General features: G+C 41.8%; 1 protein-coding gene across 1 annotated transcript; it reads left to right on the top strand.

Moving 5' to 3' along the window:
• The first annotated feature begins 4,657 nt into the window (after window positions 1-4,657).
• LOC123249139 (caspase-14-like) lies at window positions 4,658-17,579 on the top strand. The gene is made up of 7 exons (XM_044678125.1): window positions 4,658-4,922; window positions 10,130-10,185; window positions 11,182-11,331; window positions 12,269-12,494; window positions 13,414-13,530; window positions 15,532-15,641; window positions 17,205-17,579. Exons 1-7 carry the CDS (start codon window positions 4,658-4,660, stop codon window positions 17,304-17,306), a joined length of 1,026 nt encoding a protein of 341 aa, XP_044534060.1. The 3' UTR covers window positions 17,307-17,579.
• The last annotated feature ends 784 nt before the right edge of the window (window positions 17,580-18,363 follow it).

Below are 18,363 nucleotides of genomic sequence, written 5' to 3'. Positions count from 1 at the left end.
GTTAAGTGACTTGCCTAGGGTCACACAGCAAGGAAGTGTTTGAGTTCAGTTTTGACCCCAGAACCACCACCCCCATCTCTAGGCCTGACTCTCTATCCATTGAGTCATTTAGCTGCCCCCAACTTGTGTTGTTTAAATAAAAAGAAACAATTTGCTCTTATGATGGCATTTTAATTTTTTCATTAATTTGGGCAAAATAAGATTAAAAAGAAAAAGATAGGATGTGCCATGATTCTAATTTTGGCAAATGTCACGAGCCCTTTGGGCCACTAAGCTTCCTCCAAGCCTACATTAAATATATCTTCTGTGATAGGGCAGTTACTTAATGGGTCTCCCCTTCCTTTTCACTAAGGAGTTGTTAGTATGTGCTTCAAAGCTAATTTGACCTGACCTATTGTGGTAAAGTTCTTCAGGGCTTGTATTAAATATTTTTAAGCCCTTCCAGAGTTCATTTAACCCTAGTTGTATTTTAGCATTAACATTTTGAGAGAGAAAATGGACTAGGGTGGGGAGAATTAGAAAAAATAATTTTTAACATGTTGGTATCTCTAATAGAAACATTGGTGAAATTGTAGGTGGGTATAAGAAAGGAACTCTCAGTTTGGGTGGGCTTCCTGCTAGACTAACTATGCCTGGGGTAGTTAGATAACTTTGGGATTTGGGGAGAAATCCCAGGGGAGGGAGGAAAGTGAACTGCCCCCAGCAGAATTGAGTGGAGTTGGCTTATCACTCCGGGAGGCCTTTTCTTTTGGCTGTAGCCGCTGGACTGATCTCTGTTAGACATGCCAGAAGAGTTCAGCCTCCCTTGTACACACTCCAGCTCCAGCTCTACCCAATGTCTTTCTTGAACTAATTGAAGTGGAAATTTTACTCTTAATGCATCTCCTTGGTGTGACTAGAGTTGACGTGGATAAACTCCTATATACGTTTCTCTCTTGTCACTGAAAATGGTGAATTTTGAAGTTGTGTTTGGTTTTTTCTCTGATATTCTTCTGGCTCTGCATGGTGGTGGTGGTGAAATGGTCCAACATTTTACAAACCCTTTTCATTTACTTCTTAGTATTCAAATTAATCCACCGTCAACACATGTTCAGTAACAGGCTCTAAAATCTCTGGCAATGGGACTTAATGGTCTTGCTTTGGGTCTATCAGCCAGCCCAAATATTTAGGAATCAGATTTTTAAAAAATCAGAAAAGCAGCTTGCTGCCCCCACAGCTCCATGACCTGACCTTTCCTGTCCAGGCAAGCCCTTTCCCCAGAAGTCAAGCCTAAACCTGAACAAGAGAATTAATTGAATATTGGAGGCAGAGAAACCCAAGTTACTTACTGATGATTTACAGTGTGAGAGACTTTTCATGTTTTCACTATTATAACACGAGAAAGTAAGTAATCAAGGGGGAAGGAAACATACACCTGGGATTTTGTGTAAAATTACTTTTGAGTATCTGTAGGCACTGGGGTGAGGGTGCGAAGTGCTTTGGTGTGGCCAGCCCAGAAATATCTGTTTTGTTGGCATTGTTATATTTGCTATCAGCAATACCAGTAATGTATTTGCTGGAGGGAAGGCCTTTCAGCTTCCATAGAATTTTGAAGTATTAGGAAATAACATGACATAAGATGCTTCTGAATTTTACAGCCCAGCTTTTGGGTCTTTAGCACTCCCCTACCAATTTCAGTAGTGTTTGTTTTAGTACTTCAGATGTCTCTCATTTGCTGTCTGTCATCCAAGGTAAGCCTCATATAAAAGTTCAGATTTTAATTGGTGAATAGAAGGAAGAATTTTTCCATTGAAAGCAAGCTGATTTTTAGGGCCTACTTTGCTTTGAAAATGATAATCAGAATACATGAATACTTGAAAAAAGCAAGTCAGAACTTAGATAAATTTTCATTTTTCATAGATAATATGTACTTATGTATGCAGAGCTACATATGAATGCCTTTGTATCCAATCATAAAATGTTGGCATTATCATTTATGACCACAGTTTGCCCTTTGACTTTTATAACATGCTGAGTCTGCTTATATACAGGGTGCATGTATGTATGCAGCCACTTATGGACATGGATGTATGTCTGAAGAAGTTACAGAAATGAAAAGAAAATGGGTTCACAGATGCCTGTATTTTTTTCCAAAACTTTTTTTTACTATTGAATAAAAGTTTGTGAATTGTTAAGAAGTGATAATATTTAAAAAATGGTGCCTGTTTTCAAATTGAAAGCCTATTTTAAAGTTAAATTTAAATTATCTTAGTTCTTGATATCTTTCTAGTTTTGAATAAAATGCTTTTTTATTGGCGGTTATTTTTTGCGTTATGTATGGTGTACTTCTTCCAATACTGAGAACTTCTCTCTTGCTTACAAGAGACACCAATTCTTTTTAAGTAATGGGCATAATTAGGTAGATGACATATGAGTAAAGTTCCTGATAAATTGTTCTGAAGTTTCTGGATTGTTGGAGGTCACAAATGCACATTTTGATCATGATTTCATGGGTCTTTTAATATCCACATATTTAATCACAAAGGAAAAGTCCGGTAGGTTGTTTCTGTCTTTGATTCTCTTCTCTGTCCCTTACAATTCACAATTATCAAAAGCATCTTTTTCCTACTTAGAGACTTAGGATTCTTGCCCAGGCTGCCTATAGCATCTGTGCTGTATTCCTCTTCATCACAGAAAATTCATATCTGGAAATGAATATGCTCTAAGATTCAAGGAGTTCATAATAACAGCTTACAAAGGACTTCCATGGTTTCATTTTACCCTCAAAACAACCTCATAGAGAAGTAGTGCAAGTTTGATTATCCGTTAAAGAGGAAAAAAATTCAGATCCCTCTGTGGTCTCTCTGGTCCCTTAAGACTAGAGCTGGCTGCACTGGCCCCCCTCACTTACCCCATTTGAACTATTCTTGCCAGAAAGCAATTTGCTTTTTATTTATTTATTTATTTATTTTAAACCCTTAACTTCTGTGTATTGGCTCTTTGGTAGAAGGAGTGGTAAGGGTGGGCAATGAGGGTCGTGTCTGAGGCTGGATTTGAACCTAGGATCTCCTGTCTCCAGGCCTGGCTCTCAATCCACTGAGCTGCCCCCAGCAATTTGCTTTTATTGTGCCTGTTTCTACCTTATGATCACCTATGACTCAAACCCTCAGCCATCTGTGACCTCTCCAATTCCTCTCTCTGCTTTTGGTCAATCACCAGCTCCCGTCTTTCGTTTTTTAAAACATTTCTCAAACCCATATTTTCTTTTGAGAGGTAGTGTGGTTGGGGCAACTAGGGTGATTCAGTGGTTGGGGCAACTAGGGTGAGAGCTAGCCCTAGAGATGGGAAGTTGTGGGTTCAAGAGTGGCCTCAGATACTGTAGCTGTGTGACCCGGGGCAAGTCACTTAACTCCCATTGCTCAGCCCTTATTGGTCTTCAGCCTGGTGACCAGATCTCAGTCTCTATTCTAAGACCGAAGGTAAGGGTTTTTTAAAGTGGTGTGATGTGACAGCAAAGAGTGAATGACGTGAAGTCAGGAGGAAGGCCCAAATTTGACTACAATCTCTTAGCACGTCTGTAAAATGGGAACAGTAATAGCTCTAACACTTAGAGTTGTCAGGGCTGATGCCCTTTCCTAGCTTTAAAGGGGGATGTCATTGAAAATATTCTCCCAGATCTCATGGTAGTTTGGTCTCCTTCCCATCTCCTCCCGAAGATCACAGAGGCTTTATTTCCTGGGGCTTCCTTTATTTATTATTCCACCAACCACCCACCCCCACCCCCAGTCTTTTGGTCACTGTCTCTCCACCTGGCAGATGGGAAGGACCCCGGTCTGGCTACTCCCTCGGGGGGGGGGGGGGGATCCCTATTGCCCAAGAGGATTCCAGGGGGTCCCGCTCTAATTCAGTTTTTACGGAGGAGAAAACAGAGGCTTACAATCACTTGGCCTACGTGGCCCAAGGAGTAATCCATCAAGCCGGGATTTACCCTCAATTCTGGATTTTAAGTACTGCTCCTTGATCGTCCCTACATTTTAGGCGGCAGTAACAGGACAGCCCAGAGATCAGCGCTGTCTAAACAACTGCTCATAAAAAGAGGAGACTGCACTGGGGGATCCGAAAAGCCCTTTCCTCCCATCTCGAAGCTTCCCTAAGTTTTGGAATATTCCGAGGGAAGAGGGCAAAAGGCCTAAGGCATCGGCCTGAACGGTCCCAACCCTCCGCGCGAAGATGGAGAAGGCAAACAATACTCGAAAGAGGGAGGGAAGGAGAGAGAGAGAGATGGGGGAGGAGGCGGGAGGAAGGGAAAGGAGTGATGGAGAGATGGAGGCTGAGAGGAGAGGGTGGGGAGAAAGGAGGTGAGAGATGGGGGAGGGAGACGGGGGAAGAGGAGGGAAGGACCAGCAGACAGACAGGCCGACGGACAGACCGACAGGCCCGCTGAGGGGAGGAGCACGTCAGTTCCCCGTAGCCCGGCTTCACCCCGGGGGCGGGGTCCGCGCCGGCTCGCCCCTCCTCCCCGCCCGACCGCCAGCCCGCGAAGCTTGGTCGGGTCGGCTAGGCTCACGCGACCCGGGTCTGTCTCTTTCACTTTCGCTGCTGCTCCCGCCCCCTCTAGGCGCTCCCCCTTCTCGGTCCCGCGCCCGCTCCCCCGACGCCCTCTCCCCGGCCAGGCAGCATGCAGCAGCCCGACATGGAGTCGTTCAAGGCCCGGGTGGTGAGCACGTTGATAAAGCTGAGCCAGAATGAGCTGAGGCTCTTTGGGATCTACTTGAGGAACGTCGAGGAGGAGCCCCGAGTCTCGAAGCACGACCTGGAGATGGCCACCAAGCCGGAGGAGCTGGCCGAGCTGCTCCTGAAGCGCTACGTCCTGACCCGGACCCCCCGGGTACTCGTCCAGGTGCTCGGGAAGGTGCCCCGGAAGGACCTGGCCCTCGAGTGGGGTAAGGGGGCTGCACGGCGCGGGCTTGCCTCCGAGGGGTGGGGTTAGGGAGGGGGCGGGGCTCGCACCCACCCCCTCATTCCCATTAAAAGAATATTCCAGCCCTCTCTGCACTGAGCTCTAGAAGTCTTCCTCTCCTGCGCCAGCCCCGTTAGACCCCTGCTAAGCTAATGGAACTACCGCTCCTTAAACTGTCGAGCTCCATTTTACAGACGAGCAAACCGAGGCGCAGAGCTTAAGCCTATCCATGGTCACCCAGCTAGTCAGCTTAAGGGTCCATAAGGATAAGGAGCAGAACCAAGACTTGACCCACCTGTGTTGGGAGCCTGCCGCAGTGATGGGGATGGTTCCATTGTCCGTGTGAGCATCTACACAGCATGTATTGTTTGTTGATTGTCCAGGCTTAAGAAAGTGATGGAGAAAATAGGAGTAATGCTGATGAAGCTTAAAAGTGTCCAGTTTAGGTTTCCTCCTTCCCTCAGGTTGCTTGTTAAACCTATTCACCAGCATACCTACTGCTTGAGCTCGGGTCTTTTACGTCTAAATAGGTCTTTTCCACACCAGCCTTCAGATTTTCTGAGCTCTGAGATGCAGGAGCCTAAGTAGATTTAGTAACACCCCCCGGGTCAGACTAGGTCGGGGAGAGCAGTCAGTTCTAGCTGGGCTTGGCCCCACAGGACAGAACCAGGCTGAGGGGGGGGGGAAGTCACAAAAGGGTACATTTTAGACTTCATGTAAGAGGAACTTTCCTAACAATCAGCTATCCAGAAGAGGCTTCTCTTCATTCAGTCGTAGACAAGATGACCTGCATCCGGGATATTGTAGATGGAGATTCTTGGTGGGTTTGGGATTTTACTAGAGGGCTTCTGAGCCCTTTTCCAGCTCCACGGGTCAGTGAAGATACTAAGTCCAGAAGTTGGCCCATGAGAAAAGAGTCAAAGGAACATTAGCTGGGGAACTTTAAGTGGGGAATCAAACTAGATTTATTATGGAACTAGAAAATTATAAATATATAAATATAAAATGAAGGGAGCAGAAAACCTTTTGACATGAGCCTTATTTTCCCTTTTACCAGCTGTTTTCTCAGTGTGTCTGCTATGCCTTCCCACTCCACTTGGTTTTTCTGACCACCCCCTATACACACTTTGCTTGGGAATATGGGGTGAAGGGGAGTGGGGTTGGGGGGAATGGATAATCCTGGTAGATTCTTGCTACTCTGTAGCAGGAAACCTTTTTCATCTTGAGGAACTTAAACAGCAAAGACAGTTATGGGTGAGTATGACTGAAATATGTTTACAGCCTCCTATCCTCTTCATCTGAACCTGTTGGCTTCCCTGGCTTCCTTCAGGTCTCAGCTAAAGGCACCCCTTCTACAAGAAGTCGGCTCCAAACCTCCTTAATCTTAGTGCCTTGTCTTTGATGTCATCTCCTATTTAGTCTGTTTTTATCTTGTTTGGACATATCTGTTTGCATGTTGTCTTCTCCATTAGACCGTGAATTCACTGAGGGCAGGAATTGTCTTTAACTTTTGTATCCCCAGTGCTTACCTCAGTGCCTGGTACATGGTTGGCACTTAATAAATGTTTCCAGTGTTAAAACTATCCCATTACCAGTTTAAAGAAAGCTGGAGTTTGTAAGTGGGAAAACTGAAATTCTTTCTTTTAATTTTTCTTTATTTCTTCATTTATTTGTCCATTCATTCATTAATTGATGTGTTTATCCATCTCTCTATCTTTCTGTCTATCTATCTATCCATCCACCCATCAGCTATCTATCTCTTTTTTCTATTATAAACCTGTATAGTCAAGCAAAGCTTTTGAACAAAAGGGCCTGACTCTACCTACATTTTTCTGACTTATGAAATTCATTTCTTCTTGTAGCCTAACCCCTCTCCCCTTAGCCTCACCCACTCTTCCATATACTTTCTGCATTTACATCTATGGTTTACTTCTGCCCTGCCTTCTGTCTCCTTCTTCTTCCTTCCTCCCACATAGCATCCAGCAAATAGACAAAAGCAATAAAACCCTCTTGGAAATTAAAACAGACAAACAAACCAGATCTTAAAAATCAGTCAGTAAATATTTACTAAGTACCTGCTATTTGCCAGGCACTGCTAGAGGCTGGAGACACAAAGACAAAAGTGAAATAGTTCCCGCCTTCGAGGAGCTTGACATATACACATAGAAGTATACGTACAAAATAAAGTCAGAAATCTATGCACAGTGATTTTGGAGACTGCTGTAGCTGGTGACGGGGGAGTCAGGAAAGGCCTCATGTGAAGATGAAACTTGAACTGAACCTTGCAGGAGCCCCAGGATTCTAAGAGGCAGAGATGAAGATAGTATATCTCAGTACAAAGGTGGAAGATTATTATGTGTGAGAAGCAGCAGGAAGGTCCATTTAGCTGGACTAGAGGAAGCATGATGGGAAATGGAGTCTAGGAGACCTATAAAGATAGGTTGGGTCCAAAAAGTAAAGAGCTTTTTAAAATGGGGTCTTATATTTGATCCTAGAGGTACTAGGGAGAAAGAGAGTGGATCTGTACCTTAGGGAAATCACTCTGGCTGGTATGTGAGCAAAGGGTTGGAGTAGGAAGGGAGGCTAGATAAAGGAGGCTGTTGTGTGGTCCAAGGGAGAGGCGTTAAAAGGCTGAACTAGGGTGATGATTTTGTGGATGAAGAGAAAGGGACATGTAGAAGAGATATTATGAAGACAGAAATTATAACATTTGACAACAGATTGGATTTGGGGAGTAAGAGCTGAGTAGCACACCGAAGTTACTGAGTGACAGGAATGATGGTGGTGATCCTCACCATAAATAAGAAAGTTTAGAAGAGATGGGGTGTTTGGAAAGATAATGGATTCTGCTTTGGACATAACTCCTGTGAGATGTCTGTGGTACATCTAGCTGAGAAGGCAATGGGTGATGTGGGACTAGAGGTGAGGAGAGATACTAGAGCCAGAAAGGGGATCTGAGACTTACCTGCACCAGGACCATGATTAAATCCTTGGAAACCAATGATGTTAATAATTGAGGGAATAGTAGCTATACTCTGTGGTGATCCATCAATTAAAGGGGGGGGTGCGGGGAGAGAAGAGAAGAGGTACCAGGAAGAGCACTGGGATGTACCCACTGTAAGGGAACATAATATAGATGGTGATCAAGCAAAGGATGCTGATAAAGAGCAGTCAGATAGGAAAGAGGAGAATCAAGAGAGGCAGCTGTTAGAGTGGTTAGTGCCCTGGGCCTATTTGAAGTTCAAATCCAACTTCAGACACTAGCTAAAAATCTCTCTTTGCCTCAGTTTCCTCAGGTGAAAAAAGGAGATAATGTAGTACTGTTTTGCAGGGATGTTATGAGGATCCTAGGAGATAATACTTGTAAAAAGTGCCTGGCACATAGTAGGCATTATATAAATACTTATTCGCTTTCTCTAGAATCCCAAGATCCCATAGAGGAGAAAGTATCTAGGAGGAAAAGATGGGGATCATTATTAAAGTCAAATACTGTAGAGTGGTGAATAAGGATAAGGGTTGAAAAGAGGATATCAGATTTGTCAATGAAATGGTCACTGATAAATCTGCAGAAAGCAGTTTTTGTTGAGGGATGAGGCCATAAGCCAGATTGCAGTGGGTTGAAGAATGAGAGGAGAGAGGCAGTACAGGTAAGTAGAGTTCATGAAAGGAAGGAAACCAGCTTTTATTAAACACTTGCTTTGTGCTTGTGTGAAACCGATTATTGATTATTGATCGATTGATTAATAGTTAAGAGTTTTAGTAATCATTGTAGCTAACGTCTAGAGTTTAGATTTAGGTTTATTTTGGGATCTAGGAAATTGGTTGAAAAGTTTGGAAGTAACTAGGTAGTAGATTGTGCATACTCAGCTGAACTAGACCTCTAGCCTCTTAAGGAGATAAAGAAGATGGTTGGAAAATGATTCAGTTGGTCAAATCCAATTGGTCAGGAGATGTTTTTCATAGCACTAGTTTTCTCTGGTATGGGGGTGAGGAGTGGGAATTGGACTGGATACTTTCCAGAGGATGTTCAATTCTGCGTTTCCCCTGTGGGTTCTAGAGATCCCCTACCCCCTTTTGCAAGTCAGCAAAATTATAGATCATTCACAGTCTTAGTTTAGTTGGTACCAGTGAACCTTATGTAACGAACTCAAGTAACTAAACTGTAAAAAAGACTGTTCTGACTATAAAATATGTCTTTGATCATTGAGCGATCATTGACCTCTGCTATTGGTAATTGCTATTCTTGCTGATAAATAGATTGTGCTCTGACTTTTGTGTCTCATTTTCTCTCTTTGTTGCAGAATTTTATCGAGACACTGGGCACTGTTTTAAGCAATTTACAAATAAGATCTCATTCGGTTCTCATAGCAACCCTGGGAGGTGGGTGCTATCATGATCCCCTTTTTACAGCAGAGGAAACTGATGCAGACAGAAGTTAAGTGACTTGTACATAGTCACACAGCTAGTAAGGGTCTGAAACTGGATTTGAACTCGGGTCTTCCTGACTACAGTCCTAGCTCTCTGTCTCCTGTGCTTCATAACGGGAGTGATTTTTTTATGTTAAACATGAGGCAAGGCCCTAACCTGAGAGGATAGGAGGAAAAATGATAGGGGAGGCTGGAGGAAAAAAGGAAAGAAGAAAAGAAAAAAGGAAAGCAGCCATTGTGGTGATTGGGGAGAGTAAAAGTATTACCTTGCTCTAATGAAGGCCCATTTGAGATTAGGTAGGTTAAATCTTTAGTGGATCCTGTTAGTTCTGTTGGAAGACATTTCTCAGCTGTTTCCTGTTGCACTTGAAGAGGAGCTAAAGAGAGAGATGGGAAGAGTCATCCAGGTGGACTTTGACAAGGTGGGAATGGTGATAGGACAAAGGGAGCAAAGGATCTGAGAGCAAAAGTCATTAATGTGTTGAATTGACTCACTCAAGAGCTGAGATTTAGGAAGGGGAGAAAATGAAGCCGACGCAGTGGTCATGACCTAGGAAAGATACGGATCCCAGTGGCAACAGAGATGCCTTTCAGGATGAGCTGTCCGCTCAGACCTTCCCAGAGTGCTGGATTCAGAAAGTAAGGGGGTGTGCTAGTTTTGGGGACCTTCTGTTAGGGACAGAGAGAAAGAATACATAGGAAAGCAATGAATGAGTAACTCGATTCTTTGTTCTTTTTTTCCATCCGTTTTTCCTGAAAATAGAAAATATGTCAAGGATGAATTTGAAGAGACCATATGAAGATGACAGCTCTGAATTGGTAAATTCTAAATTTTGCCTAAACCTGGGTAATGTAAGTGTCTAACAGCCAAATGGCTTCTCATTTAGGCCACTGACCTAAATATTAATCTAGCTATAAAAGGGAAGATTTATATGTTATTTTACTCCTTTATTAAAAAAACTCCGTTTGGTTTCCTGTTCTTTCTGAGATAAACTATAGACTCTTCTGTTTGGCATTGAAGAGTTTCTCACGGATTGGTTACAACCGAGCTTTTCAAACTGATTTCATATTGTTAAGCAATGCCAGAATTGCTTTCTTGTTCACTCACACTGCTTCTGTATCCCAGCAGTCATCGGACCCTGATCCTTTTGGTGGTGGGCACCTCTGGACTGACTTATGGGTAGAGGAAAGAGTAAGGCCACATCTGTACAGAGACTTATGTGACATGTTCTTGTTGGAATCATTAGGATCCACACCACTGGAGTTGGGGAGATTTGGGGGACTACAAAGTACCTTAATGCTCTGGTTTAATTCAATTAATTTTGCCAAAGTTTCTGATTTGTAGAAAGAATTAGAAGTGCCCAGGAAGTAAGGAATCCATAATATTCTATTTTCTGTTCCCTTCAAGGTTTACCTATTCTCCAGATAAACCCAAAGCAAACACCTACTTGCCTCGGAGTGGTATAATGTTAACTAGTGGTGAGATTCAGGTGTTTTGTATGGGGTAATGAAACACTCGTGCCATTAGAAATGGGTCTAACTGGTTCTGTGTACTTTAGAATGAGTGATTTGTACTCTTAGATCTAGTCTAAAAGGAGCATCTCAGAGACTTCTAAATGAAACTGATTTGTTACAAATACATACACACCCCCCTTCGCCCCTGCCCCAAAGAGAGATGGTCAGTTTTGAGCTGACCTGAGGGTCCATCACTGATCACAGGGGCTAGATGGACAGCAGATAGGTCTGTGTGGCCAGGATGTTATAGTTTCTGCTACATGGGACTGAATTGTACTTATTGATTTTATTTACAAACAGGATTGTTACAACATGGATCGAACACGAAAGGCCTTTGTGATGTGTGTGAAGACAGGCAGACCAGGGGCTGAACAGGATATAAGTAGAATAAGAAACTGGCTTGAAAAGTGCAAGTTTGAATATATATCTTGTGATGATCCTGATGAAGAGGTAAATGTTAAGACACAATCCTTATGCTGGTAACTGATTTTTATGGCCTCTTTCTTTTTTTTTTAAAGAGTCAGTCATAAATACCACCCGACCCAGCAAGGAATGGAGTCTCCCTTTAAAAACCCCGATAAGAGAATCTTTTGAGAGACAGGAATTATTAATGAATTTCATTGCATTCTTTTGGTTTATTTGAGGTTTAGTCTTTTAAATATTTCAATGGAATTGAAAGACCCAGAGAGCCCGTTGTTTCCCTAACTTTTAAGAAAAATGAATGCTCATTAATTGTTTTGATTCCGCTAGGTGTGCTGAGCTGGGTGGAATTTGAGATTCATGGCCACTACAAATACATTGATCTACAAATCACTACATTCATTGGTCACTACAAAGTCCTCCCAACCAGTTGTCCTCACTTTGTTCCCTTTCACCCTGCCTGATACTCCCTGACTGGGAAAAATAGCTCCGGGAAGTCCCATCCCCTTGTCCTAGAGACCATCGCTGGTCCCACTACTCCAATAATAATTAATATTGAATTTTTTACATTCATTCTTCAATTTTATTTTTGTAAACAGAAGTTGGAGACTAGATTTCCCATCTGTAACTTGAAAATTCATGGTGAAATTTATATTAGGTGCTATATGCAATCCCCAAAATAATCCCAGAGTTCCATGATTATAATAAAAATGAAATATTTATTCCTCCTCTGATTTTCTTTTGCCTTTTAAGCCTATTCCTGAGTGCCAAAGTCCTTTTCAAAACTTCCTACAAAGATAATGGCATCTTAGAAATTCACCTCTTTTTAAAGGTCTGTATTTTATATTAGAAGATAAACGATCAGTATTACCACTGGGGTAAAATGAGGGAACTCTGACAACTACTATGCACATGGCTTTAATTCTACCCTTTGAATAAATGCATTTTGCAATGCTATTTGCCACAGGAGTTAATTGAGAAATTAACACAGTTTCGAGATGGGATAAATAGAATAAAAGAAGAAGTTAGCTGCTGCCTTGTTACTCTGATGGCCCATGGAGGAAAAGGCTTTATAAAAACAAGATCTGATGAAAGAGTCAATTTATCAGACATTTTTGAAATGTTCAACAATGAAAACTGCCCAGCACTTCAAGAGAAACCAAAGATCTTTGTAATCCAGGCCTGTAGAGGAGGTAAGCAGAAGGAAAAAGAAAATATCATAAGTGGCAGGGAATTTCCCGTAAGCATTTTCTTTTTGTCCCAAGAAATTCTGACCCTTTCCATCATAGAAAGACTTAATTCTTTCTTTGTTGCAGATCTTCATAGCATAACAAGAAATACTCATTAGCTGCACCTTTGCCTCTATAAAAATGTCAAATTTTTATATTTCTAGGCTCAAAGTACCATGATGTTAAGATTCTACAAATTAAGTATGTCTTGGACCCTTTTAAGTAAATGGATTCAAGATCTTATTATTTCTAATTCCAAGGCTTTACTGTTTTTCCACTGTCATACTCTCTACTTCTCTGTTTTTATGTGTTCACCAGTGGCTCTATCCTCTTTGGAATATCCACTTTGGGATAATTTTCTGTGGTTTCTCAGGGCCCAGTTAAATGTAGTGGAAAAGGTACTAGATTTAGAAACAGAGGACCTGCATTTGAATCCTGGTTCTGTCATTTAAAATAATTACTACAAATAACTGACATTAAAATATATTTATCTAGGGACGTTTTGCAAAGCGCTTTACTTAGGTTATTCATGCTAACTTCCTTTGTGACTTTGGACAAATCATGGAACTTCTCTAAGACTTAAGTTTCCTTATTTATAAAAGAAGGATTGTCCCTAAAGTCCCTCTTAGCCATGAATCTGCCTCTAATATGATGAAACGACCTACCAGTCTGAGGACTGTTGTTGTTCTCACGTGGGAAGTCTGCTCCCAAGTTGAGATCTGGGGTGCATAGCTATTTTGGAGCTGTTGGGGGCCCAGGATGGTGATCTACCCTCTCCAATGTATTTGCAGTGATGTGGGCTTGTTTAGGATGTGTTTGTTTGGCACAAATTACTAGATGATTGCTCGTCTCACTGTCCATTCACCTCTTCTCTCAAAAACAGAACAAAGAGATGGTGGCGTTGTTCAAGCTGATGATGAGCCGATGGAACTGGATTATTTAGAGAAAAAGCGACTTCCCACATTCAGTGATTACTATATCATCTATCCCACCCAAGAAGGTAAGGCTATGAATTTATGTGCTGCTAAGGCAGATTAATTCATCTATGTGAAAGTGATCATGACTGTTAAAAATCTATTTCTAGAGGTGGGAGTGGGGGAGATCTAGGTGGCTCAGTGGTTTAAAAGCCAGACTTAGAAATGGGAGGTCCTGGGTTCAATCTGGCCTCAGACACTTCCTAGCTGTGTGACCCTGGGCAAGTCACTTAATGCCTATTGCCTAGATCTTACCACTCTTGTCTTGGAAGCAATACACAGTATTGATTCTAAGACAAAAGGTAAGGGTTTTAAATTTTTTAAATCCATTTCTGGTGATTTAGGTTTCACATTTGTAGTAAAAACTGTCCTTGCTCATCACCATATAAACATAGGTCACCAAGGACTAGAAATACTAATTTCATGCATTGTCTTTCCTAATGCACCATTGATTCGATCAATCATTTGTAGTTAGGTGGACTCCCACTGGCTCCATATTGTTTGACATTTCAGTCCCTTATTTGGACGAAGGCAAAGATGGCTTGCTTATAAAATTTTCAGAGGACACCAACTGAGCGGGCTAATTAATAAGTTGCTTGTTAGAATCATAACCCAAAAAGATCTCAGACAGGCTAGAATTTTTGTCAGAATTTAGTAAAATGTAATTTGACATTAAGTTAAAGTCTTAACGGAGCTCCACAATTAAAATATAGGGGAGATTTGGCTATCGAGAAATACAATTGAAAAAATATTTAGGAATGTTAATGAACTACAAGCCAAATAGAAATGAACACTGTGTGACATGGTAGACAGAAATTGCATTAAGAGAGGATGTCCAGAAATTGGCTAATGATTATCCCATTGTCCATTGCCATAGTCAGACCACGCATAGCTGGAATATTGGGTTCAATGTTGAGTACCTCATTTAGGAAAGACGTGGATAACTTGGAGAGAGCAGGAGTAGAGCAACCAGAATGGTAATATAGCTTGAAGATTAATTGGAGAGGTTTAGTTTGGGAAAAGAGAAGATTAGGGGTCACGTGTCAAGAATTTGTCAAGAATTTGAAGGAATACCATGTGGAAGAATGATAAGATTTGTTAACCTTGGGAAAGGGCAGAAATAGGAAGAGTGAGTGAAAGATGCAAAGGAGTAGGTTTAGGTTCGATGATGGGGAAAGCTTCTCCTATTTAGTTAGTCTAAAGTAGACTGGTTTGGGAATTGGTGGGTGCCTTTACGTTAGAAGCCTTCAAGCAAAGCTTTGAGGATCATTCATTTCTTGACCATGTTGTAGAGTAAATTCTTATTTAGGTGTGGGTTAAAGCATGTGGCTCTTAAAATTCTGATGGGGTAGAAAGTGCAGGGAGGCATATTTGGGTTACCGTTAGTAAAGCTGGCCAAACCATTATTGCTGTCCAAAGGTAGAGTTGGCTACCTTGGCATAGATAGTAGGTTTTCTCTATTTGAAGTTTTTAGGTGGAGGCTAACTGACTGTATACTTGAAGATGTTGTATAGGACATTCTTTGGGCACGGAATTCCCTCTGACTATGAGCAGGAGGAGGCTTCGAAGACTAGCCAGCTACTTTGCAGGATCTATTTGAGACCCTGAAAGTTGCACCTTCTTGGCTGAAACACCACCGGCAAAACACAGCCTGGGCTTTAGATAGCATCCAGAGACCCCCCCCCCCCAGATTCTTTTGCTGAACAGTAAGAAGCTTGTCCTGGTTCCTGGCCCAGTGTAAATTATTTTCTATTCTTATCCGCCATGGATTCTTTATGGGTCAGGCATTGGGACCACTTGGCAAATGAGCTGGTAGGGCTAAGGGTCCAAGGAACATATTTGGGAGGCAGCAAAAGTGTAAATACTAGACACCTTAATAAAAATGTGGAAATGGCCTTGTGTTTCCTAGAACAAGGGGATATCTTGCTTAGTAAATGGTTTTTCTAGATTTCAAATGTGTGTTGTTTTTTTTTTTAAGGACACTCTAGTAAAAAATATAAACAACATTCTCATTCCCCCACTATTAGATCATGTTGCTTTACGCCATCCAAGAGATGGTTCTGTGATGATTGAAGCAATAGATGAAGTCTTTCGGCAACATGGCAAGAAGTGGCATATTGCAGATTTTTTTACTCAAGTGAGTATTCAGCAAATGGGTTCATGCTCCATGTTATGCTTTTTTCCCCTCCGCCATTTAACAAGTGTTTATTTAAATTCTTTTAGAACATTTCCTAGAATTCCCTGAGTAGGATGTATGGGTGTGTGTGTGTGTGTGTGTGTGTGTGTGTGTGTGTGTGTGTGTGTAGGGCACACATGTGTGCACTCTGACCTAAAGTCTTTTTCCCCCTTAGATGATACCTTCTTTTTCCAAACTCTTTTCTCAGATTATTTTGTCTCTTTGGTAGATTTTAAACTACTTTGATTTCAGGAATTGTACAGCTGTTGATACAGCTAGTAAACAAGGGGCCGGGCTGTTCATTAAATAGCCATTTTTTAGTTTTTCATTCTTTTATCCCTCTGTATCCTATTGTTGTGAGGGGCTTGGGGTGAACCCCCTGGGTTCAGGAAGGGTACCCTTTTGCAAGAATGCAAGACTCCAAAACTTAGCTTAAAAATAAAAAAAGAAATTTATTAATTTAGAAGGTAATGTTGAATCTAGTCAGGACAGCATAGGTGGGAAGCTGCCTCCCAGTTGACATCTAGTTTGGGTCTTTTAACCCTTTACAACAGTGAAGACATGATAGGGGGTGACCCTCTTCCTTTAGGGGGCAGATGGATGTCTGAGATCTAAGCCAGTGGTATCAAGGCATAGCCTGGAGGTGTATCTCTCTGTCCATTTCAAATCTAAAGGACAATGCAAGAATATTCTTCACAGGGTCTTATCGGGAGTCACAAGAATATAAGGGAGCAAAGGAATTTCCTGTTTACATTTTGGCCTAAAATACTTTTAAAATTTGGGGTACGATGTCCCATGCCACTTTCAGTTTTGAATTTTTACCCAGGAATGATAATAGATTAGCCTGGAAGCTGGAGCTACAACTCAGCCCTCACATTCTTTGGGCTGAATGAAGAGAAAGCAGTGTCAAGTTTATTGAAATATCTTCATTATCATCTTTTTTTTTTTATTAGAACGATATCATACATTGCTATTATGCTGTACAGGAAAATTGTTCTCTCCCAGCCAATTCTAGAAAACTGTCCCAGGCCTCAAATCAAGATTATGGGTTGGTAGAGATGACATCTCTGTTCCCTTTTCTCTGCTATGCTACAAACTCTCTCTCTCTCTCTCTCTCTCTCTCTCTCTCTCTCTCTCTCTCTCTCTCTCTCCCTTTTTCTGTCTCTTCCCCTCCCCCCTTCTCTTTCTTTCACCCTTCCTTTCTCTGTCTCTTTATCTTTATGCCTCTTTCTCCCCCTTTTTCTTTCTTTCTCTCACTCTTCCTCTGTCTCTTTATCTTTATGTCTCTCCCCACCCCCTTTTCTTTTTCTCACTCTTCCTTTCTCTCTCTTTATGTCTCTTTCTCCCCCCCTTTTCTTTCCCTCACCCTTCTTCTGTCTCTTTATCTTTATGTCTTTCTCTCTCCCCCCTTTTCTGTCTCTCGCTTTGGGGATACCCAAAGAAGCCTCTCCTGGAGCCCAACTGTGTAACTGTTGAATTGAATTTGACTCCTTTCTTTGAGTAACGATGCTTTTTGCCTTGTAGGTGAACAACCGAGTGGTGCACACCAACTTTTACATAAAAAGAAGCCCGATAAAAGTAGTCCTTGTCATGGAGTCCACTCTCACTAAAGCCGTATACTTTTGACCCTCCGAGGAGGATCTTGATGACTGCATGACTTGTTTTTGCATTTACACGGAGCCTCCCACTTTATAAAACACTGTCTGGAATCTGCTGCCCCAGGCTTGGAGGATTGTGTGGGTCCTGGAAGGTAGATGTGAGTGACTACAGAATCAGTCACATTAAAGACAAATCCCTCCCCTATTTTTTAAGTTTTTTTATGTGAAAACGTGGACTTCTCTGATTGTTTTTTATTGATGTTGTTAAGTCGTTTTCCTTTTTCCAAGATATTTTTTTAAAGCTGCCTACTACTTGAATTTTTAATTTACTTTTATTAAAAAAAAATTCAAACCATTATTTCCTCAGTCATTTCAGATTCTACCTTGTTAGGAGCCAAGACTATAAAATAAAAATAGTAACTCTTCGAGAACGATATGGATTATGAGCCCCACTTGGGCGGGGGCATAGTTGCAAAACCTCCTTCAGACTTTCCACATAACTGCGTGTTCTTTTTCCATGTTCCTGCTTCGTAACTACTTGTTCCTTTCTCCTTTCATCCCGACCGCCAGCCCCCTCACCCTGAACATATATATTCTTGTCCTTTACCAGCAATAAACGGGCCATGTTCCATTAGACTTCCTTGTCTTCTTGCGTGCATGGTTCCCCTCCCTCCCCCTATGGTCTTTCAGGTGGCTGTTTCCCGAACACCCCATAGTTGAATCCGGCTGGTTCCGGATGCTACCTGTCACAAGCCCAGTCCCTGGCATCGAGGAACTCATTGTCTAATGAGAGCGACAAGTAAATAAATCTGCACGTGTGTCTCTCTATCTATCTACATCCATGTGTCGATGTACATATATGCACACACACACAAGGTGTTTCCACTATTAAGCCTTAAAACTGCACTAAGATTTTGGGGGCACCCTGCTACATAAACACAAATATGTGGATAATGGAGGATGAGGGGAGAGGGAGAAATGAAAGGGGAAAGAGGAGGAAACAGTAAATAGAATATAAATATTTTTAAACCCTTATGCTATAGGTCTAAGGCAGAATATTGGTAAGAGCTAGACTATTAGGGTTG

The sequence above is a fragment of the Gracilinanus agilis genome, chromosome 5 (genome assembly GCF_016433145.1).
Source record: "Gracilinanus agilis isolate LMUSP501 chromosome 5, AgileGrace, whole genome shotgun sequence".
Lineage (NCBI taxonomy): Eukaryota > Metazoa > Chordata > Mammalia > Didelphimorphia > Didelphidae > Gracilinanus > Gracilinanus agilis.
This window is presented reverse-complemented; position numbering and strand designations above follow the sequence as displayed.